General features: G+C 45.9%; 1 protein-coding gene across 1 annotated transcript; it reads right to left on the reverse strand.

The window, feature by feature from the left end:
• Positions 1-1,327: 1,327 nt before the first annotated feature.
• LOC130290254 (HHIP-like protein 1) lies at positions 1,328-27,805 on the reverse strand. Its single transcript, XM_056537620.1, has 9 exons — positions 26,216-27,805; positions 23,322-23,968; positions 18,887-19,030; positions 17,902-18,230; positions 9,999-10,125; positions 7,524-7,666; positions 5,664-5,745; positions 4,128-4,210; positions 1,328-3,316 (listed from the first exon to the last, which is right to left on the reverse strand). The coding sequence occupies exons 1-9, from the start codon at positions 26,477-26,479 to the stop codon at positions 2,424-2,426; spliced, it is 2,712 nt and encodes a 903-aa protein (XP_056393595.1). The 5' UTR covers positions 26,480-27,805; the 3' UTR covers positions 1,328-2,423.

Here is a 27,805-nt window from a genome sequence, read left to right on the forward strand (position 1 = left end):
TGGAGATACATCGGATTTTTTACCTTCAGCTTTTTCTATGTTTGTTAATTCAGACATTCTTCCACTAGGTGGTGCTGCAGTGCTGGATACTATAACTTGATGATTTCTTTGCTTAGGTCAGTGTTTCCCAACCAGGGTGCCTCCAGCTGTTGCAAAACTACAACTCCCAGCATGCCCGGACAGCCTTTGGCTGTCTGGGCATGTTGGGAGTTGTAGTTTTACAACAGCTGGAGGCACCCTGGTTGGGAAACACTGGCTTAGGTGGTTACAGGCTTTTACCCATTTCGAAATAACTTTACTGTTGTCACTTATTGTGCGTCTTATGTTCACACGGTCAAAAATTTGGGTGCAGCAAGTGCCGATAAATCAAGGACCGCTTGGAAATGCACTCCATAGACTGCAATGCATTTCTAAGCTGATTCCACAGAAAGAATGAACATGTCAGATTTTTCTGTGGAGGCCTGAATCGCAATTCCTCTTTGTGCATTGTGTTACAGAATCCCACTGAAAATAATAGGATTCTGCTTCAACAGAATTTCCAAGCAGATTCTGCTTGGAAATTCCACCTTGTGAATGAGGCCTAAGCCAGAAGTAGATTCAAAAGGAAGGGGAAATATAAAAAAAGGACTTCTGTTGCCTCATGGATCCACCTCTGGCTTTGGTTAAAGGGGTACTCCCGTGGTAAACTTTATTTTTATTTATTTATTTTTAAATTAACTGGTGCCAGAAAGTTAAACAGATTTGTAAATTACTTCTATTAAAAAATCTTAATCCTTCCTGTACTTTTTAGGGGCTGTAAGCTATAGAGGAAATGCTTTTCTTTTTGGATTTCTCTTCTATCAGGACCACTGTACTCTCTGCTGACCTCTGCTGTCCATTTTAGGAACAGAGCAGGAGAAAATCCCCATTGCAAACATAGGCTGCTCACGACAGTTCCTAAAATGGACAGCAGAGGTCAGCAGAGAGCACTGTGGTCGTGACAGAAGAGAAATCCAAAAAGAAAAGAATTTCCTCTGTAGTATACAGCCCCTAAAATGTACTGGAAGGATTATAATTTTTTAATAGAAGTAATTTACAAATCTGTTTAAATTTCTGGCACCAGTTGATTTAAAAAAATAAAAATAAAGTTTTCCACGGGAGTACCCCTTTAAAAACTGCAGCCTAAGTATGCTGAAAGTTGTAGTTTTGCAACAGCTGAAGGCACACTGGTTGGGAAACACAGCCCTATACTATAGATAGGAAATAACTTTATGTTGCAGCTATGTTATAAGTGATTTTAAGGGGTCACATGACCTAGGGAGTGGGTGCAATAAAACAATTACGGCTCTGATTGTTCAGCTGACTATAAATTTTATTACACCAAGAGGACAATTTGTTCACTTTTGTCACCACAACAGGCAGTACTGCAGTCCCCACAGCTGACATGTGACCATCCAGCCACAGCTGAGTCATTTGCGCCTGAACTACGCTGAGCGTGCATCATATGACATAGAGGTTCGGGTGTCATATATATCTCGGCTTTCATCAGCAAAAAGCAACAATAACACTGATCCAGCAGATGGGCACAAAAGACAAAGAGTTGCAGACCTGCTGCGTTACCAAAGAGTATACATTACATTCCGCTATACTGTATTCACCCCATTTGTTTGCTGGATGTAGCGTTGCCCTGAGCCCAGCTAGGGACATTGTTCACCTTTTGAATAGGTAGTAGCATCTTGACACCTCTCTGTGTAAAGCGCAGCTTCCACTTTAAAGTGGACTTGTGGCCAACCCCCTAAAAATTAGATTACATTCGTATAAAATAGCACAGGGTACCCTGATCACATACCCTTTTATAGTTTCTTGATACGCCCTTCGGTTCCCAAGATAAGTGGATTTATAATTTGTCTGACAATTCAGTGAATAGTCAGGAGGGTGTGAACTTAATTTTAATATTGGGAGTGACTATCAGGTAATGGGCAGGGTTATACAGTCAGGGGGCGTGTATTAGGCATATACGCCCCTCAGTGTACAACATTCACACCCCCTGACTGTATAATCCCGCCCATCACCTGATTATTAAAATTAAGTACACGCCTATCTGACTGATTCCCTGAATTGTCAGACAAAATATAATCCCTGATATCTCCGGAACTGAAGGGCGTATCAAGAAACTGTAAAAAGGTGTATGATCAGGGCACACTTGGCTATTTAAGGACAGTTAAATCAGAATTTTTGGGTTGGCCACGGGTCCTCTTTAATGACCTCTCCTTGCTCGTTCCTTTGGTTCCTGAAGACATTTAATCTATCCCATCTTTCTAGTTTGGAAAAGAAGCTTTATATGGGAGAAAACCTTCATATATGTTGGATAATCTAGGGTAAGGGTTAAAAAAATCCACAAATTTTTATCAGTCTGAATGTCTCAGGAAAAAAAAAGTTATTCTCTATGTTGATTGGTCCTTGTCCAAGTATATGTCCTCCATCCCACACACCACACCAATGTCCTCATCATGGGCACAGTCATGTTCACCAATTTTCGATCGTTTGCACTCCAAAAGGGTTTTCTCCCACCCGTGACATTTCACTTCATCCAGAAGAATTTTCAGTCCCTTGCCCTCCCCGAATTCCGCTTTTCTGGCCACCTTCAATACATAGGGGTAGCCCAACTGCCTGCACACAACAGAGCCCGCCTTGCTGTCAAATCTGTCGTTGCAGATTGTCCCCCATTCTCCATTGATGTGGATCTCCACCCTTCCTCGGTCAGGTTGTTTATCTTCATTGACCAGACGGACAGTCCCATGTTTGATTTTCTTTACGATCTTTACTGTTTGCTTCTTCATGACTTTCTTCCTCATCCGCCTTCCCCCTGGACCCCTTTTGCCTACTTTGGTCCTTCTTGTAGGAGGTGGTGATGTGGTCTTTGAGCGGGGTATGGTTCTTGACTGTGACGATCCCTGGTTGGGAGTAAAGGTTGTGTCTGATCTTCCTTTAGGGGTGGCGAAGACATCTTTTAGTTCACTCTGCCAACCCTTGGTGGGAATCCACTGACTCCTAGGTCGGGAGGTCACGGTGACCCTCCCTCCCTTCTTAGCCAGAGTTACTGATTTCTCTGCCTTCGGGGCTGGTGTTGTTCCTTTCCTTGCTGTTGGTGGCTTAGGAACAGGAGCGGCGGTAACATATCCAGGGGTCGTCATTCTCCTGTGTGTTGTGCTGGCAGGAGATGTGGCAGTCAAGTGAGGTTCTAATGTTGTGCTGAACCTGGTTGTACTGTGCAATCTGTCTGAGCTTGAGGTTGGAGTAGATGCAGTTGTCAAGGTTTTGGACTTTCGAATGAGTTCTGTGGAGATCGAAGAGTGGACACATAAAGTTATTGTAGGATAACGGAGTCATATTCCACATTTTTGCATAACTCTGTGGATTTTCTTAATTGAGATACCCAGTAATATAGGATGTACAGTACAGCAGCTTGCCTTATCATTACTTAAAGAGGTATTCCGGCTTTATTCATCTACATAAGATATATGATTGCAGGCGTCCCACCGCTGGGGACCCCTGTGATCTTGGTGCAGCCCCAGGCATTCTGTGCCGGGCGCTGCCTCCGAGACAGGTAACTGCCACGCCCCCCTAGTTACATCATCTCACAACCCCTCCATTCATGTCTATGGGAGGGGCGTGACGGCCATCACGCCCCTCCCATAGACATGAATGGAGGGGGCGTGACGTCACTAGGGGTCTTGGTCATGACGCCACGTCCTTCGGATAGGGGATAAGATGTATAAAGCTGGAATACCCCTTTAAAGAGGACATTTGGCCAACCCCCATAAAATAAGATTGCATTATTATTTCATAGATTGGGAAGCCTTGATCACACACATTTTTACATTTTCTATATATTCAAGATATTTTGTCTGACAATTCACTGAATCAGTCAGGTGGGCGGGAACTTAATTTTAAAAATGGGAGTGAATATCAGGTGATTGGTGGAAATAAGAGTATACACCCCTCAATGTACCCCGACTGTATAATCCCGCCCACCTCACAATTTATCTTATGCTAGCTTTTCGTACCTTCCGCCCAGTCTTCAAATACAAACACATACAACATGACTACACCTGTGTCTGGATATTATCCCAGAAGACGTTACTCACTTTGCCTTGGATAAAAATCCACCAGTTTTCCTTTGACAGGAACAGATCGAGGATTAAGAGCACATTTTCCTGGAGTAGCTCTTCTGTGAAGACAAATGAGGAGAGAAGTCATCTGTTTGGGAGATGAAAATGTATCTGCATGAATAATGTTACTGTTAATAGACCTCAGAATTTATTAAATAAAACATTCTCCAAGGACAAAAAGGCAGTGGTCCATCACAACTAATGCATCTCCTTGTAACGGTCTGAGTAGTGGATCCGCTGTACCATTGGAGAAAGCCGCACCAGGGAGCGAAGTCTCAGGAGCCGCTGGTTTCCACCAGAGCCCGCCGCAGAGTGGGATGGACTTGCTGCGGCAGGCGAACTCCCAGGTCGCTACTCCTGGTACAACTAACCCACAGTGGTGGCCGAGGTGAGGCGTGATCCAATTCATAAGGAAATTCAGAGACATGGACTGGCAGGAAGGTCAGGGCTGGCGGCAAGGAGTGTGGTCAGGAAACGTAGAAAAACTACTGGTACACGGTATAGACAGGTCACTGCAAGATCCGCTTTCTCAATGGCTACAAGGCACAAAGATCTGGAAGGGGTCAAGAGGAAGTGCAGACACTTTATAGGGACAGCACCCAGCAAGGACCAATTACTGGTGCACTGGCCCTTTAAATTTCAGAGAGCCGGCGTGCCCGCCCTAGGAAACGGGTATGCGCAAGCTGGCAGTCAGAGCAAGCAGAGGAGCCAGGAGTGCGGTGAGGTAAGTAACCACTGTCTGACAGACGGCGCTGGCCATCCCTGAAGCTGTACAGGAAGATGGGCTGTGAGTACGCCCACGGCCAGCATGACAGGCCGCGGCACGACTCATAACATTCCTTTTTATAGAAATTACCCCTAGGACCACTAGGGGTCCCCATACCATCCAGAACATAATTCTGTCTGTCTGCAGCATCATCTTTGTCCAAGCCAAAATACAGGCTGGGACAAAGTCCAGGATGTGAGGGCGGGACTAGCACTCCTCTGTGCTCACTCCTGTCCTATCAGAATGCAGCATGAAAACACAGAAGATGGGGTTACAGCCTGAGGATAAGATGAAGAAACCCAGTACAATAGACGGAGGGAGTAATAAATGCATGGAGAGTGAGGGCGGGCTCAGTGCTTGCCTCAGACACTCCCCTTCTGAGAAGTGGATGTCAGAATGTGTGAGCAGCAGAACAGAGGGATTTGCGAGCTAAATACAGAAGCGAGACACATAAAAAAGAAATGTAAAGCATCTGCATGACGTAGTGAGTAACATAAGCATTATTTTTTTTTATATATGACAGGTACACTCTAAACAAGCGCTAATCTACTGTAGTCTTCTAGCTCCATGTACTGTACTGAATCATCCATAGCAGCTACAGGACTGAACATATGGACAATATAAAGAGATACGGTAGTAAATGTGATAAAATGTAATATTGTGACTCTATAAAATGAGCTCCTCCTATACCCAATGTACAGTGAGCCATTAAATATTGACCATTAAATACATGAGTAAAATAGTACTTTGCTGGGTCCACTATTTTGTACATGACTCCGGCCGCTACAGAAGCACTGGGCGTTCCCGTGGACAGGAAGTAGAGTTCACCTTTAAAGACAAAAGAAAGAATTGAAGATATAATTTGTGTTGTAATAAGTTCCTGTCCTTTAATAGTCAAAACTAAAAGACGAAAGCAAGAAACTGAGATGATATAACTCTAAGTCTTGATGCTTTGTATCTGGTGACCAGGACTGGCTTCAACTTAAAGGGGTGATCTGAAAAGAGTATTGGGAGTCTGAAAAGATGGTGCAAGACATAATAATTCCCTTTATCTGTGGAGACCATGGAACTTCGGAGAAACCGGGAGTTTTCGCGGAGCTGATCGGGTGTGTACGTCATGATAAAATTCCTTTAATGACCAGAATGCGACGTGTTTCGCTACGCTTGTGCAGCTTCCTCAGGCATCAAGAATGCCTGAGGAAGCTGCGCTTGTGCAGTGAAACACGTTGCATTCTGGTCATTAAAGAAATTTTATCTTGACGTACACACCTGGATTGTCTTTGTCCCGATCAGCGCCACGAAAACACCCAGTTTCTCCGAAGTTCCATGGTCTCCTAAAGTTTATGCGGGAAGGTTGCAGATGGGTCTCCGAATACATTGTTATTCACTAAGTGCTGTCCATTGTTGTGTATGTCGGTACACAACCAGAGCGGGTAAGAGGCTATCGCGGCGCCTCTGTATTATTTCCATTCAGCACGTGTGATCCTCCACAGGGAGCGCCTTTTGTAGCTTTTATATTCTAGCTTTATCTGTGGTGGCACTGTAGGTGAACAGAACAGTTCCTTCCAGGTTCCACCATAGAAAACTGCTGATTCCTGACATCTCACTACATTATCTCCGATATGTTCTCCAACTCTCTTCTGCTGCTCTATATAGCAATAGGTTTATTCCATATTTCTCTCCATATACTGTATATGTCCCTTCTTTTACACTCCACACATTACTACCTAGTTTACAGAAGCATAACTTAAAGGGGTATTCTACCCCTAGACATCTTATCCCTTATCCAAAGGATAGGGGATAAGATGTCTGATCACGGGGGGTCCCGCCGCTGGGGACCCCACGATCTCCCTGATGTATTGGGCGTTCATTAAGAGAGTCGGGTGCGGCGTCAGAGGCTTGTGATGTCATGGCCGCGCCCCGCTCGTGATGTCACGGCCATGCCCCCTCAATGCAAGTCTTTGGGAGGGGGCGTGATGGCCGTCACGCCCCCTCCCAAAGACTTGCATTGAGGGGGGCATGACTGTGGCGTCACGAACCTCCGCATAGCCAGTCATACGGATGTCTGGGGTGCCGCAGGCGAGATGGCGGGGACCCCCGCGATCAGACATCTTATCCCCTATCCTTTGGATAGGGGATAAGATGTCTAGGGGCGGAATACGCCTTTAAAGCTTCTAGGCCCAATGCAATATCTACTTACTGTATGCCGTTCATATGTCTGGGGACTTTATATATGCCAGTGAGGCCTTTGGACCCTCTATGGCATATGGGGTTATCCAGGAATAGAAAAACAGAGCTAATTTCTATTTTTTTTTCTTTTTCAAAAAAGCTTCACGTCTGTCCCCAGGTTGGGTGTGGTTTTACAATTTGGCTTCATATAGTTCAATGGAACTGAGCTGCAGAACCACCCCCAACCTGGGGACAAACGGGGAGCGATTTTTGAAAGAAATTAGCTCTGTTTTTGTATTGCTGAATAACCCCTTTAAGACCCAGGTGAGACTTCTACCTCTGTCCCCCATAGCTCTACCCTTACTATGACTTATAATCATTCCATTTATTTCCTTAGAGTATATATATATTCCATATGTATATAAGTAATGTGTTACCTGCCTCATCCTCCCCAAATGATATGATATAAGGGTAGTAGGCGTTGATGAGTTTTGGGAAGTTGCAGGTTTGACCGTTTCCCATACAGATTTCCGTGTAGTGCCACTTTCCATCCTTGTCTTCTTTTAGAGACATTAGACGTCTGGAGCAAAGTAAGAAAACGTGTCACTCCTTGATGGTGGGTGGAGATGTCTGTGTGTCTTAGGGTACTTTCACACTACGATTGTATTGTACGGTTGCCCCGTATACAGTTTTCTGACCGGACCTAAAACCGTGGTATACCACGGTTCTAGGTCCGGTCAGAAAACCGTATTCGGGGAAAAATGAGACAACCAGAGTCAGTGGTTGACTCCGGTCGGCTCATTGAAATGAATGGGGTTCGGGCCAGATCCGGCTGGGATACCGGAGCGGCCGGTTTTCGCCCCTCCCAACCGGATCCAGCAACCATACACTACAATCATAGTGTGAAAGCACCCTTACTGAGCTCTTACTGACATATGGATTATCAATAAGATTTACAAATCTTCCAATATGGCTGTTACATGGTTATTATGCAGATTGTACAATGTGAACTTTACAGATCCCTGGAATTATCTCTTTATGGTGTATTAACGCATAGAGTATCTTGCACATATTTGATGCGCAGAATTTGAAGCTGCAGATTTGATGCTGTGTTCAGTTATTTAGTTTACATTACATCTGCAGCTTCAAATTCTGTGCATCAAATATGCCCAGGATACTGTACATGTGAATAGACCTTTAAAGGGTAAAAACCAAATTTGCATTCTTTTTAATTGTTCCAATACGTCTACATTGGAAAAAAAAAAAATCCAATAAAAAAAAAAAAAAAAATCTGTTGTTTTGTGTAAACAGCTCCTAAAGAGATCTATTTGTCTCCATGGTAACAGACTAAAAAAAACTAAAATGTGCAGTCTGATTCTACATTCATATTTCCATCCATTTGCTAAATAATTATTCTTAAAGGGGTACTCTGCCTCTAGACATTTTATCCCCTATCCAAAGGATAGGGGCTACGATGTCTGATCGCGGGGTCCCACCACTGGGGACCCCAGCGATCTCTCTGCTGCACCCATTGTTCTTTTAGAGTGTTGGGTGCAGCGCCGGAGGCTCGTAACGCCATGGCCATGCCCCACTTGTGATGTCGTCACGCCCCCTACCATAGACTTGCATTGAGGGGACTTGGCCGTGACATCACGAGCAGGCCGTTACTGTGACATCACGAGCCTCCGCTCCACATCGCCAGTCATCTGGCACGGAGAAAAGTTCGCTTCATGCACCGGATGTCTGAGGTGCCGCAGCCGAGATCGCGGGGGTCCCTAGCGGCGGGACCCGCGCGATCAGACATCTTATCCCCTATCCTTTGGATAGGGGATAAGATGTCTGGGGGCGGAGTACCCCTTTAAAGGAGTACTCTAGTGCAGAGTATTTCTGCTCCGTCCTGCCCGGGCTGCAAAATAAATGAAAATAAACCATCGCTCACCTCCCTGGGTTCCCGCGGAACGCCACTACAGCTGATCGGTCCTCCGGTCCATCCTCTTCATACTTCCGGGTGTAACGAAGCGTCACATGCTGCTCAGCCTATCCCCGGCCGGCGATAGGCTGAGCGCCATGTGACTCTTCGTTACACCCGGAAGTATGAAGAGGATGGACCGGAGGACCGATCAGCTGTAGTGGTGTTCCGCGGGAACCCAGGGAGGTGAGCGATGGTTTATTTTCATTTATTTTGCAGCCCGGGCAGGACGGAGCAGAAATACTCTGCACTAGAGTACTCCTTTAATCTACCAAATGTATTTTAGTAAAAGTTCCACAGTCAGATGGAAAAAGTGTAAAACTGCACGATCAGGATTTGCATGCAATACGTTACCATGGAGACACATAAATCTGCACAGTAGACCCAAAATTCATATGATACTATTTGCCAAACAGATTCACGTCTAATTGTAGATGCAACAGAAAAATAAAAAATGGTTGTTAAGGTGGACCTAACCTTTAATATAACTTCTTTGTACAATAATGTCCTCTTAGACATAAAGTACATGGGTCCTGCTTATTCCTGGTTCTGCGGGCCAGCTATGACAATCGGGTCCCACCCCGGTACACTATACTGACTGTGACATTGTGGGGAGCAATGGGGGAGATTTATCAAAACCCGTTCAGAGGAAAAGTTGCTGAGTTGCCCATAGCAACCAATCAGATCACTACTTTCACTTTTGAAAAGGCCTCTGAAAATGAAAGCAGCGATCTGATTGGTTGCTATGGGCAACTTTTTCCTCTGAACAGATTTTGATAAATCTCCCCCAATATCTTTACATCTGCCATCATGTCCAAGACTTTGGGGATTCTGTGTGTTGATCCATAAACCTCTCTATAAGGAGTTGTGTGTGCACTTCTGCCTATAAGAACATGTTATCCAGGATACTAGTACTCAATGCCTTAGTCATAGGTATTCTCACCCACTCATGAAGTCCCCAAAGATGTAAAGTCCTACAAGATTGGGCATTTGACATCCACGGTAGATATAGCCTCCAGTCACTGACTTCCCAATTGAATGGGGATAGGCGAATATTGGTAAGATATCATCTGAAATAGAAAAAAATCTGTAAATGATAATTGTGGGTAAAAGCCAGGAAAACATACAAGCGGTCTTCAATCTGTGGCTACAGCTGGCCGTCAGGGAATTTAGTGAGTTGTTGTTGCACCACAGCTTTAAAGGGGTACTCCCCTGGAAAAAAAAATCTTTTAATCAACTGGTGCCAGAAGAGATGGTCAGGCTGGTGTGTGTATGTATATGTATATGTATATATATATATATATATATATATATATATATATATATATACACACACACACACACACATACACAAGCCCGATCACTACTTCTCGGATGGAGCGGTGGCCTGTAACCTGGGCAATGAGCTGTCAACAAGGGGAGTAAAGGAGCAGGAATATGATTAGAAGAAAGCAAATTTGCTAAATCAATATTGCAAAAATAGTACCCTTAATGTGCCCTACAGGTTTATCTTCATTGGTTGGGGTGAGAATACCCCTTTAATGTATATAAGAGTATCTTGGATTCCTTGCTTTATCTTTAGTGAATTGCAGGACAAGGTTTTACATGCAATAGACAGATGTGATGATGCTCAGTGACGTGGCTCAGTGTTGCAGGATGTACTGTACACTAAGACGATGGTGGACAGGTTGTGTAATCTCCCCCAGATTTTAGGAAATGCTTTTCCGTGACTCTGGATGACAGATGACTTTGTTGGATCCATATTGTACCACACTGTGTGCACGTCTGGAATATATCAGCTAACTGTACTGGGCATACCTCCAGTCATTCAGACATTTCAAAGCCAGAAACAATTGTGATAATCTTTATATTTTTTTTCTTAGACTTCAGGGAATGCCTGGTGTAAAGCAGTGGTCTCCAACCTGCGGACCTAAAAAAGTTGCCTTTATCTAGAGTCCCACTCCAATAATCGATGGGAAACCATGTTCTTACACTAGTCAGGGAACCAAATGCATTGCCCGAGGCCCTGGACCCTGAGAAGTTGCCTATTTACTTCTATCCCTCCTTGGACTGCACCAGACGATCCTCCAGCAGGCCCCGATTCTTCCACACAAAAAAAAAGGCCTCTACAACAACAGGGCCATATTGGTCCAGCAGGAGTCAACCCCATTTGAAGCGGACATTGGACGCAGTCACTTGTCTGGTTTATTGCTAATGGGCTGAATCACCAATAACCTATCAGTTCTTTTCGTGGAATAGTAAGTGCAAGGTTTTAATCTACTAGATTCTATTTTTGGGCCACTATCATACACATTAGCTAGTTTCCTTAAAGGAGTATTCCAGCGCAAAATAAATTATCCTCTATCCAAAGGATAGGGGATAAGCTATAGATCGCGGGGGGTCCGAGCGCTGCCCCCCCCCCCCCCCCGGGATCTCCTGGACGGGTTCACGGCAGTCTGCAGGAAGTGAAGTTTCGTCCCTAGCAGAAAGCCGTGGCAGACACGCCCCCTCCATGTATCTCTATGGGGTACATGGAGGGGGCGTCATGCGGGGACGGAACACCCCCTTTCCAGCATACTGCTGCGGCCCCGTCCAGGAGATCCCGGGGGGCCCCAGCGCTCGGACCCCCAGCGATCTATAACTTATCCCCTATCCTTCGGATAAGTTGTATTGCACTACAAATCTCCTTTAAAGGGGTACTCCGGTGAAAAACTTTTTTTTTTTTTTTTTTTTTTTTTTTTTATCAACTGGTGCCAGAAAGTTAAAGAGATTTGTAAATGACTTATATTAAAAAATCTTAATCCTTCCAGTACTTATTAGCTGCTGAATACTACAGAGGAAATTATTTTCTTTTTGGAACACAGAGCTCTCTGATGACATCATGACTGTATGGACATCTCTGTGTATTTTAGGAACTGTCCAGAGTGGGAGAAAATCCCCATAGCAAACATATGCTGCTCTGGACAGTTCCTAAAATGGACTGAGATGTCAGCAGAGAGGATTGTGCTCGTGATTCAGCAGAGAGCTCTGTGTGCCAAAAAGAAAATAATTTCCTCTGTAGTATTTAGCAGCTAATAAGTACTGGAAGGATTACGATTTTTTTATGAGAAGTAATTTACAATTCTGTTGATATAAAAAAAAAAGTTTTCCACCGGAGTACCCCTTTAAATGAAGAGTATATTGGCGAGCTTTTCTCTAGCGTGTATCAGGCATGGCTTGTTTTGGAGACATACAAGTAGATCACCATCCGGTGTGTAGGTTACCTAGCCGAATAGGCATAGGTAGCCCTGACTGTGGGGACGAAAGGGTTAAGAAGCAGGAAGAAACAGCAACCCTCCCACTCCAGTACCTTGGGGAGGGGTTTCCAAGGGGTGTACGCCCAGGGGTATTTACTGGGTGTCCTGCAAGCAGCTCTCCCTCTTGTGTTCCAGCATCCAAGGTGAGAGCATCCCCTGTGATGGCTGACGAACAGTTTTGGTGTGGTTTCCGGGAGCGGGTGCTGGCTGATGCTTCACTTATCCCCCGCATTTTAGCGGAGCTCGGGGACGCTGCTGCGATGCGTGCCCCGGCTCCTGTTAGCTCCCCTATTGCAGCCCCTGTTAATTTACTGTCGGCTCCGGCGGCGGCCCCGCGGGGCCGACGTACTTCTAGACAGAGGCGTCCCCCTTCCAGGCTTAGCCCCAGTCCCCCTCACCTTCCTAGCGGATCCCGGGCCTTCGCTGCCAGCATTGGCCCGGCGAGGTGTCGGGCGGTAGCTCCGCCCCTTCCGGTTTCGGCTCCTGGCACTTCCCGGCGCGCTGTCTCGGCTGCAGCTAGGGCTGAGCGTAGCTCCTCAGTGTTAGATCAGGTAATGGGCGCACAGGCCTCTCATAACTCGCAGGCATCCTCATCAGCTGATGAGGTGCCTGGTACCCCCCCTGTTTTCCAGGGTCCCAGTGTGATTCCAATAGCAGGCAGCAGCTCTACTAGTCTCCCTGCAAATGCCCCTTTGCTGCCTGCTGCAATAGATTCCATGGATGTGGGTAGTGAGCCTTTATTTGAAGATGCTGTAGAGGTGGTGGGGGTGGGGCAGGGTTTGCTTCCTCCTATCTCTCAGGCTACATTTTTAACCCCTGCACTACAGCCACATAGTGCCCCCAGCTCCTTGCATAACCCCCCCCCTCCTCCCCCCCCTCCCCCTGTGGTTGCTGCTGCACAATTGCCGGCGCCTATAGTCAGCCAGCCACCGCGTGACCGTGATGGTTGTGGGTCTGTGAGTCGGTCCCGTGGGCGTCGGTCCCGATCGTCCTCCCGGGGTTCTGGCCGATCGCGCAGGAGCAGAACTGCTGTGTCGCATCATGGGTGTAGGAGACGTTGTCGCCGGGAGTCCAGGAACAGGGACAGGTCCCGCAGGTCCCGTTCATCCCGCTGGCGTTCGCCCTCCTCCTCGGGGGAGAGTTCTTGGAGTTCCGTTAGCCCGGACAGGAGGTCTCGTAGGCGTTCGGGCAGGCGACACAAGTCCAAGCCTGCTCGGAGGTCTTCGAATGGAGCTGACCGACCTGGGGCTGTAGATACACCTGCACCCGTGGAGCGTGTGGACCCTGCTCCGGTTCCTCAGTGTGGACCTTCATCTTCTCCGACTGTTGTTCCTGCGCAGACGGGTGAGTTCAACTTTGCTGGGGTTTGGGGTGATGCGGGTTCTGATCTTTTGCCTACTCTTAAAGCGGTTTTGGCCAGGTTGGAGGGTTCGCAGGCTAGTCCGGCTCCCGTGGTTAGGAAGGTTTCCCCGGTACGGGCTGGGGTACATAAGGAGTCATTCTTTTGTGGTGTCAGTCCCCTAGGATCACATGTTGAGTTGGCTGTGAAAGAGAAGATTTGGGGGAACCAGTATGTTGATGTCTGGTCGTTGGTGTCGGTGGATCAGCACACCATTGATAAGGAGCGCAGGCCTCAGCCTGAAAAGTCTTTTCCAGCTAGGCCAAAAGTAGCTAAGACTATGGGAAATTGGGTTCAGGCTTTTGCTGTTTTGGGTTGTATAATGGGTGAAAAGCATCCTGAACGTTGTTCGGAGCTTTTTATTTATATGGACTCGGTATATAATGCCTACAAGTCTCATGGGGGTTCGGCCTGGTGGCGTTATGACGAAGAATTTCGTCGTCGCCTGGCTTTGGCGCCTGAGGTTGGTTGGGGAGTTAAGGCAACTGATGTTTGGTTGCGCTTGATGATGGCCCAGAAGGGAACCCCCTTTCAGTCTGGGGCCGCTGGCCCAGCGGGGACACCAGGGTCAGTGGCCGTGCGGCGTCCCGGCGCATGCTGGCTATTTAACGAAGGACACTGCAAGCTCCTTAACCTGTGCAAATACAAGCACGAATGCTCCGCTTGCGGAGGTGGCCACGCTGCAACGCGTTGTCCACGGGCCCCGAAGCTCCCGGGGCGTCCCGCAGCTGCTGGTGAGGGGAAGGACGCCGGTGAACGTGTCCGCGATGTCCCCGTGGTTAGAGCAGTACCCCAATAGGGAGTGCGCCCGAGTTTTGAGGGATGGTTTTTCTCAGGGGTTTTTTATCCCCTTTGTTTTGGGTTCTGATGCTGGGGAGTACCCTGACAATCTAAAATCAGCCAGGGAACGCCCGGATGTGTTGAGGGAAAAAATTGGAAAGGAGGTGGCCCTGGGGCGCTTTATGGGCCCGTACCGCCACCCTCCGCTGGCTATGTTTAGAGTTTCCCCGTTGGGTGTGGTGCCTAAGAAGGAGGCTGGAAAATTCCGAATTATCCATCATTTGTCCTACCCGAAGGGTACATCTGTAAATGACGGGATTCCGAAGGAGGATTCCTCGGTTTCCTACGTGTCTTTTGACAGGGCAGTGGCGCTAGTGCGGGGAGCGGGGCCTGCGGCCTTAATGGCGAAGTCCGATATTGAATCGGCTTTTCGCTTGCTCCCTGTACATCCGGAGTGTTTTCATTTGTTGGGTTGTCGTATGGATGGTGATTTCTATTATGATGTTTGTTTGCCCATGGGTTGTTCTATCTCATGTCACTATTTCGAAATGTTTAGTACGTTTTTGGAGTGGGTAGTACGTTTTGAGACGGGCTGTTCATCGGTGATTCACTATTTGGACGACTTTTTGTTTGTTGCCCCTGCGGGTTCCCCCAGATGTGGTTTCCTGTTAAGTACTTTTCGTTTTTTGATGCTGCGTTTTGGTGTTCCGCTGTCTGCGGACAAGACGGAAGGTCCGTCCACGGTAATGTCCTTTTTGGGTATTGAGATTGATTCGGTGGCTATGGTTTTTCGTTTGCCTCCTGCTAAGTTGGAGATTATGTTACAATGGGTTGAATGTTTTTGTGAGGCGAAGAAAGTTACTCTTCGGCAGATGCAGGTGCTCTTGGGGCACTTGGTTTTTGCCTGTCGGGTAATGCCGATGGGTAGGGTTTTTTCTAGACGTTTATCTTTAGCGACCAGGGGAGTTGCCCTACCTGGTCACCGGATCCGTATCTCTCGGTGTCTGAGATCTGATTTGTTGGTTGGAGTTTCTGCGGTGTTACAATGGCCATACCTGTTGGCAGGCGGAGGAGGTTTGCAGCGGTGAACTGCAGCTTTTCACGGATGCTGCAGGGTCGGTTGGTTTTGGAGCCTTTTTTGCTGGTGAGTGGTGCGCGGAGGCGTGGCCGCCGGATTGGGAAGAGAGGGGTTGGTGCCGGAACTTGGCGTTATTGGAACTTTTTCCTATCATTGTGGCTGTTGAGCTGTGGGGTGGTCGTTTTAGTAATCAAAGGGTTTGCTTTTGGACGGACAACGCGAGTGTGGTGCATTGCATTAATGGCTTGTCTTCCTCTTCTCTTCCTGTCTTATCGCTTTTACGTCACTTGGTTCTTCGTTGTTTGGAATGTAATATTTGGTTCCGGGCTCGGCATGTCCCGGGTGTTGATAATGTTATTGCTGATTCTTTGTCTCGATTTCAGTTCCAGGACTTCAGGAGGTTGTGCCCGACGGCAGAGCTGGAGGGTCGAGCGTGCCCGCCTTTGGTCTGGGGCCTAGTGACAGGAGATTGATGCCACTGCTGGAATCATCGATGGCGGCCTCTACGTGGTCAGGACATGGTAAGGCGTGGAAGGAGTGGTGTCTTTTGGTGTATGGGCGAAATGTGTCTGGGTGTTCTGATTCGAGATTGGAGGTAACTGTGGACTACTTATTGTCATTGCGCGCTTTACAATTTTCTGCTTTAGTGGCGCGGCGCAGGCTGGCGGGGGTTAGTTTTTATTTTCGCTTGCTGGGATGGGAAGATGTTACAAAACGTTTTTTGATTCAGCAATCACTGAAGGGATGGCAGCGTACTCATGTCCGCAAGGAACAGCGGCGCCCGGTTTCTTATCCTTTGCTTGTCTCGCTAGTACAGGCCTCGGTCAGTTGCTGTTGTTCCCCTTTTGAATCTGCCTTATACTCCGCTGCTTTTTGTGTTGCGTTTTTTGGTGCTCTACGGGTGGGGGAGCTGGTTCCTTCCTCTAAGCAGGGTTCTGGTGGTTTGCGTTTTGAGGATGTGGTTTGCTCCAACGGTGTTTTGCAGCTACGTATTCGACGGTCAAAAACCGATCAGGCGGGAACGGGAGCTTGGATTCGCCTTCAGTCGGTTGATGGCCCGGCCTGCCCGGTGCGGGCTGTCTCCTCCTATTTGTTGATTCGTGTTTCTGGCAGACAATTTTTCTCTCATGCTGATGGTTCGGCTTTATCCCGTTTTCAATTTCAGTCGCTGTTCAAGCGGTGTCTGCAATACGCGGGGGCTCCCCCTTCCGAATTCGGAACGCATTCCTTTCGGATTGGGGCGGCTACGGAGGCGTCCAGGGCAGGATTGTCCGTGTCTGATATTCAGCGTATTGGGCGTTGGCGCTCGGATTGCTATGCTGGTTACGTGCGCCCTGAATTGTTGCTTTAACCTGTTTTTCCTTTTAGATCCTCCGGTTGCTACGGTTGTGTTCTTGGGCCACTCCTATGTTCATCGGGCGGCACAGCGAGCGTCCTGCCGTCCTGGAGGGAGATCGTTGGGTTTCCATCAAGTCGATGCCCAATGGAGGGGGATTCCAGGTATGAGATGGCCTCAAGTGCTCTCGGAGACGGTGGACCTGTCCGTTAGGCTGAGATCGGGAGTTGTTTTGGTTGTCCACGCGGGTGGCAACGACCTATGTTTCACTAGGGTCCCCGAGTTGATAACCATTATGAAAGCAGATGTGGAACGGCTCGGGGGTTTTTTCTCCGAAATGGTTCTGGTGTGGTCGGAGATTGTTCCGCGGGTCAAATGGCAGGGTGCCAGGGATGCAGAGGCGATTGAGCGGTCCCGCCGTTTAGTTAATTCCAGGATGGCGAGGTTTGTTCGGTCTAAGGGCGGTGTGGTGGTTAGGCACAGGGAGCTTGAAGGGGATAATAGGAGGTTTATGATCAGCGATGGTGTCCACCTCAACGATATTGGGCTGGACATCTTCCTTTCTGGTCTTCAAGATGGCGTTGAACAGGCCCTTTTTGTATTGAGTGGGGGTCGGAGCTCCGTGTAGGAGTACACGGGCTCCTTCTGTGGCGTAAAGGAAGTTTATTTTGGGGAGTTTTGAGGTGCCGAAGGCAGCACATGCACGCTGTGGAGACAGTGGGGCATACTGCTTCGGCTGAAGCAGTACTTCGGCAATAAGAAGTTGTGTATTTCATGGTTACTGCTATGCAGTGTTATATTTATTTAACAGAGTTACATATATTTAAATAAACGAGCTGTGACCACCACCCAGCCCACTTAAAAGGTTCATGAGTGTCAGTGTTTTATTTCAGAGTGGGAGAATTTAGATTTAAGATCTGTTTAAAAGGTGTGTCCGTACAGTCTGAGAGGACTTACCAAGTGAAGCGTTGTTACATAACTTCTTATCGTAACACGAGAACCCTTCCTTTGCTCTCCAGCCGTAATTTCCTCCCTTCTGGATAAGATCCACCTCTTCAAATTTGTTCTGGCCCACATCACCGCATATAATGCGCCCACGACCCTTCCTGGTTATTGGATCTCCCCTATCCACTGAACATCTCCACATATTCCTGGCCCCATAGGCAAACACCTCGGGCCTCGCTGTCCGTTCTCGCAGAAAGGGATTGTCGACCGGTATGCGGTACGGAGGACCCTTGTCATTCCCGGTCACATTAATACGTAGAACTTTTCCCAGGAGAGAGGACCTGTTAATAGACACAGATTATGGGAGGATAGCTACAATGTGGGCGCATATCCCTTATCTTTTTCCTACTCCATAAGAAGCATATGGGGGAGATTTATCAAATCCTGTCCAGAGGAAAAGTTGCCCAGTTGCCCATAGCAACCAATCAGATTGCTTCTTTCATTTTCACAGGCCTTTTCAAAAATGAAAGAAGCGATCTGATTGGTTGCTATGGGCAACTCAGCAACATCTCCTCTGGTAGGTTTTGAGAAATCTCCCCCTAGATCTTTATTTCCTTAAATATATTTTTATTTTTTATGAGGGTACCAAATATTCAGTTTAAAGGGGTACTCTGCTGCCCCAGCGTCCAGAATATTTTGTTCCAAATGCTGGGTGCCGGCGGCGGGAGTCGTGACGTCACGGCCACACCCCTCATGACCACACACCATGCCCCCTCCATGCAAGTCTATGGGAGGGGGCGTGGCGAATGCCACGCCCCCTCCCATAGACTTGCATGGAGGGGGCATGGCCATGATGTCACAACCCCGTCCGCCGCTACCCAGCGTTCGGAACAAAATGTTCCGAACGCTGGGGCAGCGAAATACTCTTCAAAACTGAACACATTTCCCTATCTTCTTTTTTCTTAAGTATTCATACTGCAAAAACTATTTTACGCACTTGTTTTGCGCGTTCCCAAATTCTCCAAATGGGTCTCCAGCTCGTCCACCATCCCCAGTGAATATGTACAAATATCCATCTACTCCGAACAGGATCTGGCCGCCATTGTGGTTAGATGCAGGTTCTGTCACCTCTATGATGATTCTATGAAGAAGACATATTAGGTTATTGTTAGTAATATAAAATATTTAAATGATATTCAGATCTGAGGCCACAATTATGCATAAAAATTAATAATATCTGGGTAAACCTCTGATCATATAACAACATGGATGATGCGTAATGATTTCACATAATGGGGGTTGCTAGGTTTACAAAATTCACTTTCTGATGCTCTGTTAAATGGGCGCTGTCAGATACAATAACTTTTGATATGTTATAAAGCATGCAAGAACAATATGTTTTGCAATTGCTTTTATAGGAACATTTTCAGAATTTCATACTGAAAAAAGACAGTCAAAAAAGTGGCCACTAGGGGTGCCTCCTGGGACACATACCAGTCCTGCAGTGTCCAGTGGTCATCGACACGTCATGGACACCATGAGTGATTGACAGGGCTGCAGGCAGGTCTAAAGCTGCTGTGCTTGCTCCCGACCCTCTTTGAGTCAGAGCAGAGTGAGGGAGGGGGAGGAGTCAACACAGTGAGGAGAAGAGAGGGACACGCCCCATGCCTCTGCATGGACCAAAACCTCACATGGCAATGATGGCAAGTAAATAAAGGTAATTCTGAGAGAAATATAGGTCATTGACACATACAAATTAGATGTAAATGATCAGGATGAGGTACTGAGCAACATATAACAGTATTATTATTTTTTGTTTTCTTTTTTTTTGGGGGGGGGGGGATCTGACCGGTGCGCTTTAAGGAATTCTGAAACAGAGTTCTATACAGGACCTACAACAAAACAAAATCACTATAATGAAATCCTAATTTCATAGGTGATCTGAGGCAAACCTGGTGCCCGATATGGTGCCCATAATGTCAAAACTCTTTAAATGCTACTATAGGCCCCAATAATGATTCCATTACCCCTCATCCATGTATTGCCTAAGCAGGTTCCCTATAAAACGTGGTTTCTGGACAAATTTTTTTATACATTTCTCAAAATCAAGTAAATTTACACAACAGTCAAACGGTGAAAGACAGAAAAAGAAATCCTAGTGTATAATGTGTGAGGCGTCCTTGGTTATGTGCGGAGCTTTCTCCGCAGGCTGGGGGTATTTGCTGAGAACTGCATGTTGAGCTGTCCCTCCATCCTCCCTTCCTGCCCAGTATACGCAGACTCCTCACCACAAAGTATATATTACATCCATCCAGACAATTAATATGGAAACAGTCCCGTCACATTCCTCCTCTCGGATTACCCCAAGAAATAAATCAGGCAGTTCTCTGCAATTGTCACATACCAATGGCTATGCTGGCTGATATAGTGGCTAAAGGACTGGGGACAGACCACAGCTGTGGGCATTCTTAAGCCTGAAAAACCAAATTCCTCATGTATATGGTAATACGGCAAGACAGAGAACAGGCATGGTCTGTGTGAAACTAATGCGTCTCTTGTAGGGTTGCCTCCTTTCTTACAAAAAAATACTAATTTGCATCATTAATTATATATGCGTGACATCACAGGATACACATATGCGGGGGAAATTTTGTCCTATTCTGACCCCCATAACTTTTCTATTTCTCCTTATAGGGGCCTGTATGAGGGTCATTTTTTGCGCCCTGATCTGTAGTTTTTAACAGAACCATTTTTGGTTAAAGGGGTACTCCCGTGAAAAACTTTATTTTTTTTATTTTTTTTATTTTTTTTTTAATCGACTGGTGCCAGAAAGTTAAACAGATTTGTAAATTACTTGTTAAAAAACCTTAAAGGGTTATCCAGGAAAAAAAAATGTTTTAAATATCCACTGGCTCCAGAAAGTTAAACAGATTTGTAAATTGCTTCTATTAAAAAATCTTAATCTTTTCAGTACTGAGCTTCTAAAGTTGAGTTGTTCTTTTCTGTCTAAGTCCTCTCTGATGACACGTGTCTCGGGAACCGCCCAGTTTAGAAGCAAATCCCCATAGCAAACCTCTTCTAAACTGGGCGGTTCCCGAGACACGTGTCATCAGAGAGCACTTAGACAGAAAAGAATAACTCAACTTCAGAAGCTCATAAGTACTGAAAGGATTAAGATTTTTTAATTGAAGTAATTTACAAATCTGTTTAACTTTCTGGAGCCAGTTGATATATATAAAAAACGTTTTTGCCTGGATAATCCCTTTAATCCTTCCAATACTTTTTAGGGGCTGTATACTACAGAGGAAATGTTTTTCTTTTTGGATTTCTCTTATGTCACGACCACAGTGCTCCCTGCTGACCTCTGCTGTCCATTTTAGGAACTGTCCAGAGCAGCATATGTTTGCTATGGGGATTTTCTCCCGCTCTGGACAGTTCCTAAAATGGACAGCAGAGGTCAGCAGAGAGCACTGTGGTCGTGACAGAAGAGAAATCCAAAAAGAAAAACATTTCCTCTGTAGTATACAGCCGCTAATAAGTACTGGAAGGATTAAGAATTTTTAATAGAAGTGATTTACAAATATGTTTAACTTTCTGACACCAGTTGATCTAAAAAAAAAAGTTTTCCACAGGAGTACCCCTTTATTGTGACTTTTTGATTGCTTTTTTTTTTTTAATAAAATTTGGGAGTTCCAGTTAGTTACTAACTACAACTCCCAGCATGCCCTGATACAGTCTGTGGCTCATCAGCTGCCCCAAACGAAAACTACAACTCCCAGTATGTTGGACTATATAGTAATATATAGTGTAGGTCAGTTTTTTACAAACAGGGGTGCCTCCAGCTGTTGCAAAACTACAACTCCCAGTAGTATATAGTATAGGTCAGTGTATCTCAACCAGGGGTGCCTCCAGCTGTTGCAAAACTACAACTCCCAGCATGCCCGGACAGCCGTTGGCTGTCCGGGCATGCTGGGAGTTGTAGTTTTGCAACAGCTGGAGGCACCCCTGGTTAGGAAACACTGGTATAGGTTATGGTGCAACATTACAGGAGTTGGAGGATTGGTTGGATAAATATCGGCCATTGAGTTGCCGTTACTTTTAATATGAAGATACCGGCAGGGTGGCCAAAATACTGGCTGTGCCGGTAAAATACCGGCCAGGTGGCAACCATAGTCTCTAGCCCTTCACACTACCTCTGGAATCATAAATCTGGATAAGGCTATGTTCACATGGTGTATTTTTCTCATGGGGAATATTACACCATACAAGACATGACAGAAACCTGAATCTACCATCAAAATAAAACGCACTGCAATTGACAGTGTGACCTGAGATGTGAATTTCCATTGAAAACAAAATGAATGCCTAAGTACTATGATTTAATCTTAATAAATGTGCATGTTTTATCCCACGGAGCATGAACATTACGACCTTCAGACACATTAAGAATTAGAAAAAAATCAGCCAAACGTGCCGATATTGGTGGAGTAGGCCGACTGCCAAATGTGCATGGGGCCTCCCAACCCTCACCCAACAGATGATGTCAAGGGAGAGAAGGAAAAGGCATGTTGGATTTCACCTGTCCGATCTTTTTATTCTCAAAGTCATAAGTTATTGGAAGCGGCCTACGTCTCGGGGGGGTTGGGAGAGATAGACTAGTCTGGAAGGTATTGCATGTGTATGGTCACCTTAAGTGTTCATGCATGTACTGGTTTTCCTTAGTGAGAATCAGTATTTCTCCCAGGCATCTATTTCTGTCATTGGACCTGACGAAGAGGGGATCACGCCCCTTGAAACGCGTAGTCCGCCACTATCTATGTTTCAATAAACTTTTTTATTTTCTAAGTCCGTGCCTATGGTTAAAATTATTTATCACTGCTGGAGGAGCGCCAGGAAGACATCCTCTTTTTTTGCTGTGGGAACAGCATTCTCCTACCTGATTCTCAAGACCGCCCGAAGGACGGGATCGATGTCGGCAGCACCCCAGCTTCAGTGAGCCACGAATTTGGTTTGCTATATGCACAGAGTGGTGTAGTACCCAGAGTACAACACAACAGGGTGAGCGTACTTCACTATAGTACATTATACACCTCTAACCTATAAGGATTAACCGCACATAGCTGCGCTTCTTTCTGTCTTATTTTCTCTATACACGCATCCAATACCTTACAATGACATACGTGCATTATAGGGGTTGTATGAAATTAGAAAAAAATTTAATTTTTCCCCCCCATAAGCAGCGCCATTCAAGTCTACAGTATAAGATGTTTCTGAGCCTTATTCATTAGAACGGGAATGAGCTGCAATACCAGAAATGGCCCATTCACATGACTTGTCTGGTGGTTTCCATGATTACAATAACTATCTCTTTATAAGTCATGTAGGACCTCTCTTTACCACCATTTAGAGAAACTATGTATAAGTATATATACCGTTCAGAGTTGTGATCAGCCATGTTCATGTCTTCTGTAGACAGATGGAACTCAGAAATTCGTATCCTTTCCTCCTTCTTTGCGTAGATAGAATAGTAGACATAGAACTTCCCATTGTGCCGAAAAGAAGGATGCATGGCAATACCCAGAAAACCTCTTTCATCTCCAGCCCAGGGGGAGGTAAGTACAGCTTTGGAAACATTAAGAAAAGGCTTGTCCACTCTTGAACCATTTGGGAGATAGACCCATACATAGCCCATTTGCTCTGCTATAAAGAAGCGATGGGTTCCATCATTGGCGTGCACCATAGCAACTGGATTCCGTAGCCCATTGGCCACTTCTTGTAAGCACAGCTGAAGACATCCTTCCTCATCCTCTTTGGTGTTCCCAAGGTCAGTGTTTAGTTCTGCATTGGTCAAGACATTGGGGTAACAGTAATTTACATCATCTAATGTCAGGAGACGACAGAATTTACCGACATCATTTTCTATGTTGGATAGGTCCCGGTCCTCAATGATCAGGCTTAGTGTAGACCGGCATCGGAACCAGAATTCTGTACAGTAGTTGCCACATAGACCGGGAAGGTCACGGAGAGGAGTGTTGGCGTCTTCTGCATCATATAAATGAGCTGCGTAGGGTGAACATTCCTAGTAAACAAGATGACACCAGCTTATAATGGAGTTTATGGGTGTACCAAGGCCAACCAAAATGTACACATTTATGAACAGTAATATTAAGAACAATACAGAAAGAATGGTGATGTCCTGTTTCAAGCGCCAACCCCTAATCCTGTCCACCTAATATTTAAGGCCTTTTCAGTTCCTATCCCATGTTGGGAAAGCCTTTTGTCCAATCCCACCATTGCTTACTTACCTTGCCATGGTTCTTAAAAGTTAGAAGCCCAGCCCAGGTTCATACCAACGATAGGGAACATGGCACCAACCTAAGTGGCACATAATGTAGCTAGCTACATTGGCTGTCATTATGGTATATAGATGACTACTTATTGTTAGTACATTGGTAAAACTGTAGACAGATAATGTTATAGATAATGTTTTTTTCCGGGTATTTGGTATAGCAGGTGTAGGCACATGTTAAAATTGCCTGTACTTATTACTTATGCTATTACTATTTCTGAAGTGCTAGGATTAAGCAATCCCAATAGACAGCTGTTCCTGGAGGCGCAGGCAAACACGGAGTAGAATGAAAGAGACTATAGGACCTGCACTTATAATGGAAATACGGGGAAACAAACACTTGTTACTGGTTATATTCCCTGCAGGGGTCCCCCCCACCATCAGCCCCTTTCTCTAGTCTCTGGCCCCTGTGTATATATTTGGCTTCCAGATATAGCTTTCCTCTCATCCTCTCACAAGGGGTTTCCGTGAAGACCACAATGGGGCCTTGTGCTGCGTACTCTTTTACATGCAGAATATTCCCTGTCCGGACGCCAGCTGTAATATTAACTTTACAATCTGCTCCGCTGCCTGTGAGATGCAGTATAACGGAGTGGAAAACTGGGGAAACTCATCAATTATCCTCCGTGTCTGAATGAGACCAACAAATTACAACTTTACATGGTGCATCATATAAATAAGCTCACAAAGGTCTCACAGTCTACAAACCAACGTCAAGAATGGAAAAGTAGGAACGAAAGCAGCCAGGAGAGGTGTAGAAAGTGTAGTCGCTGGGATAGAAAGGAGGGGGTGAGGGACAGGACCAAGAGGGGGTCAGAAAGGCAGGATGGAGTCCCTCGCTCTCAGATGTGGGAAAAGAAACAGAGGGAAGGGTTTTTTTTAGAGGAAGCGGAGGAGGAGGGAGAGAGGCTGGATGAGAAGAAAGGAGAACAAGAGGGAAGGCAGAATAAAAGGATAAGGGGTGATGGCGGTCTGCTGTAAGACTACAAAGATATAAATGACAGGACCCCGAGAAGCGATATCATATCTACTATTCCTTCATGAACCTAGACTGCTGGAAACACTGAACCCAAACGCCTATAGGAATCCTGGACTGATTTATCCTGCTCCATCTCTGGAAGGAAAGCAAAATGCTAACTTGCATGGATAATCTATATTTACATGGTTACGAAACTATTGGTTTAGGCAAGAGGGGTGTTAGATGTTATTATGGAGTGAAGGGAAATTCGAGAGACAATGAAGAGTAGGATAATGGAGTTGGTGGGGTCTTCAGACGAAGAGACAGGTACGTGAGTTTACACTATGGAAAGACAAGGAGTGGTAGAGGCTAGAGGTCAGGGAAAAGGGAAAGGGGCAAGAGAGGCAGAGGAATGAAGACACGACATATAAAAGTGATCATGGGTGTAGACCGTGAAAAAGTGGAAGGGGAATTTAGAGGAAGGGGGAGTCCAAGAGAAAGTCAACTGAGGAGGTCCGATGAGATAATATGAGTGAAATATAAGATAAACTTTATTACATTTACAACATATCATACGGAGACATGTTAGAGAGAGGAGAAGGATTTGACCTAAAGTAGGGTTTGGAGGATAACTGAAACATGGAGTAGTGGTACAGCAGCTTTATCTATATAACTTGACTAGAAATTCATAGAAGTGGTCGGGATGGAAGTGACAGAAAAATTGTGTGTCTGGGGGGAGGGGGGGGGGGGCGAGAGGGTATAAGGGTAACCAGGCCAGGAAAGATGAAAGTGGAATGAATGTATTTATTTCAGAAGACACTGATGGCATGGGAGACACGCCAGGAATTCGATACATAAGAGATGGGTGAGAGGCACAGATGAACAGAAGAAAAGGGGATACATTTTTATATTTTGTTTGGAAAAAGGAATAACAAAGACAAAACTAATATTTAGAGTAATGGATGATTCATAGAAGATCATTGCCTCTGAGGGGGAGGGTTGAAGGATAAGTTCAGTACCTGGCAAAGGATGTTCCGGATATAGTCTCCACAGACGTTGACCCCAGTTTGGTCCAGGAACTCAGTGATGTAGCGGAACCTGTCAGCGATGGCTTTGTCCTGATGAACATCACAGCATCCAAAGGAGGAATAATCTGTGCAAAAGGCCAGGGGTTTTGATGGCTGAAATGGGGGTTTATAATCCAAACACTGTGGGTGGCCTCTCACCATCCAGGTGGTAGTGACCAGCACTAGCCAGAACGTGAGACCTGAAGGGATTGTCATGGATGCCAGCTGAGGTTTCTAGGAATGGCACAGTTTTTGTCTCCAGATGTCTATACGTCTCCTCTGACTTTTCGTGAACCCAGCTGCACTTTTCTTTGTTCCTCCCTTAAATTACTCATTCTCTTCTGCCTGCCTCCATCATATCTGTGGGAAACGCTCCCTCCATCCCTTCTGCTCTGATGCTAAGAGACAGACGTTATGCTTGGAGAACCCAGTGAGACACCGTGCCACCTCGTCGTCTATAGAAGTCTATCATTCCCATTCATACTCCTCTCCTCCCTCACCCCAGACTTCTCTTCTGTCCTCCCATCTTTCACACTGTTATATGACTACGTGTGTTCCTGTCTCTCCCGCACCTATTTCTCTCTTTCACTGACTTTTTGTAAGCTCCCTCTCTCATCCTCCCCATCTGTACATGGGGCTGCAGAATATGATCCAGTCCCCTCCTTCTCGTCCTCTTTAATCCAGCCCCAATTGTCTCTCATCACCTTTCTAGTGTATGTCTCATCACAGGCCGGGTCTTCTGGGAATACTGGTGCTCTAGAAATCCTTACACATTAGTATCCTGCTTTAGCATGTCACCTACTTAACTAAAATGACATTTAAAGGGCAAGGAATCAAAAATTTACATTTTACAAAATATGCTACTTACTGTATATCAAGTGTGTGTTAGAGTAGGGCTGCATGGGTAAAATTTATGGTTGTGCTAAAGGGGTTATCCAACATAAAGTGAATTTAGTTATTAAGTGTCATATAGTAATGGGCGTGCTTACCAAGGATCTGTGCTTGTGTTAGTGGTAAATGGCCATGTCCTGTGTCCCCCATCATGCTGCTAGCTTGTTTTTGGAAACTGTCTTCTTCCATGTTTCTGTGGCCTCCCTCAGACCACAATCCCCAGAATCCTTTGTTTCAAAGTGGGAAGTGACTTATTTCCCTCCCACAAATCGGCCAGCCCACCCATTGCAGCACAGCTATGCTCCCTTTGATCACATGACTTGCCAGACATCACCTGACACACAAGCTGTGGATCTGCGTGATGATTATTGCATGCACATGTCATCACGGGGCCGGCTTCACACAAAACAGACAAAGCAGCCAAGCTCCCTTTCAGCACCTGACTTGTGATGTATTGTCTCGGTCCACACAGCAAGCTGGGAAAGGTCAGAGACAACACTCATTTTATAGGCTGCAAAAAATAAAGACAAAGATATTATATACTGGCCACCAAACACAGGTAAGTGAAGTATATTAGTAACTAGACTAACTCTGCTGCCCCTGTCTTACATTCTAAGAATAAAAAATCCTGGAATATTCCTTTAATCACAT

This window comes from Hyla sarda, chromosome 9, assembly GCF_029499605.1.
Source record: "Hyla sarda isolate aHylSar1 chromosome 9, aHylSar1.hap1, whole genome shotgun sequence".
Taxonomy (NCBI): domain Eukaryota; kingdom Metazoa; phylum Chordata; class Amphibia; order Anura; family Hylidae; genus Hyla; species Hyla sarda.

Bases quoted from the DNA above. Each gene is read 5' to 3' on its own strand.
- LOC130290254 (XM_056537620.1), bottom strand. From the start codon at position 26,479: ATGACAATCCCTTCAGGTCTCACGTTCTGGCTAGTGCTGGTCACTACC. The intron at 5,746-7,523 runs GTAACACATTAC...TTGTCTTTAAAG, and splicing joins ATTTGGGGAGGATGAGGCAG to GTGAACTCTACTTCCTGTCC. The intron at 3,317-4,127 runs GTGAGTAACGTC...CGATCTCCACAG, and splicing joins GGATTTTTATCCAAGGCAAA to AACTCATTCGAAAGTCCAAA.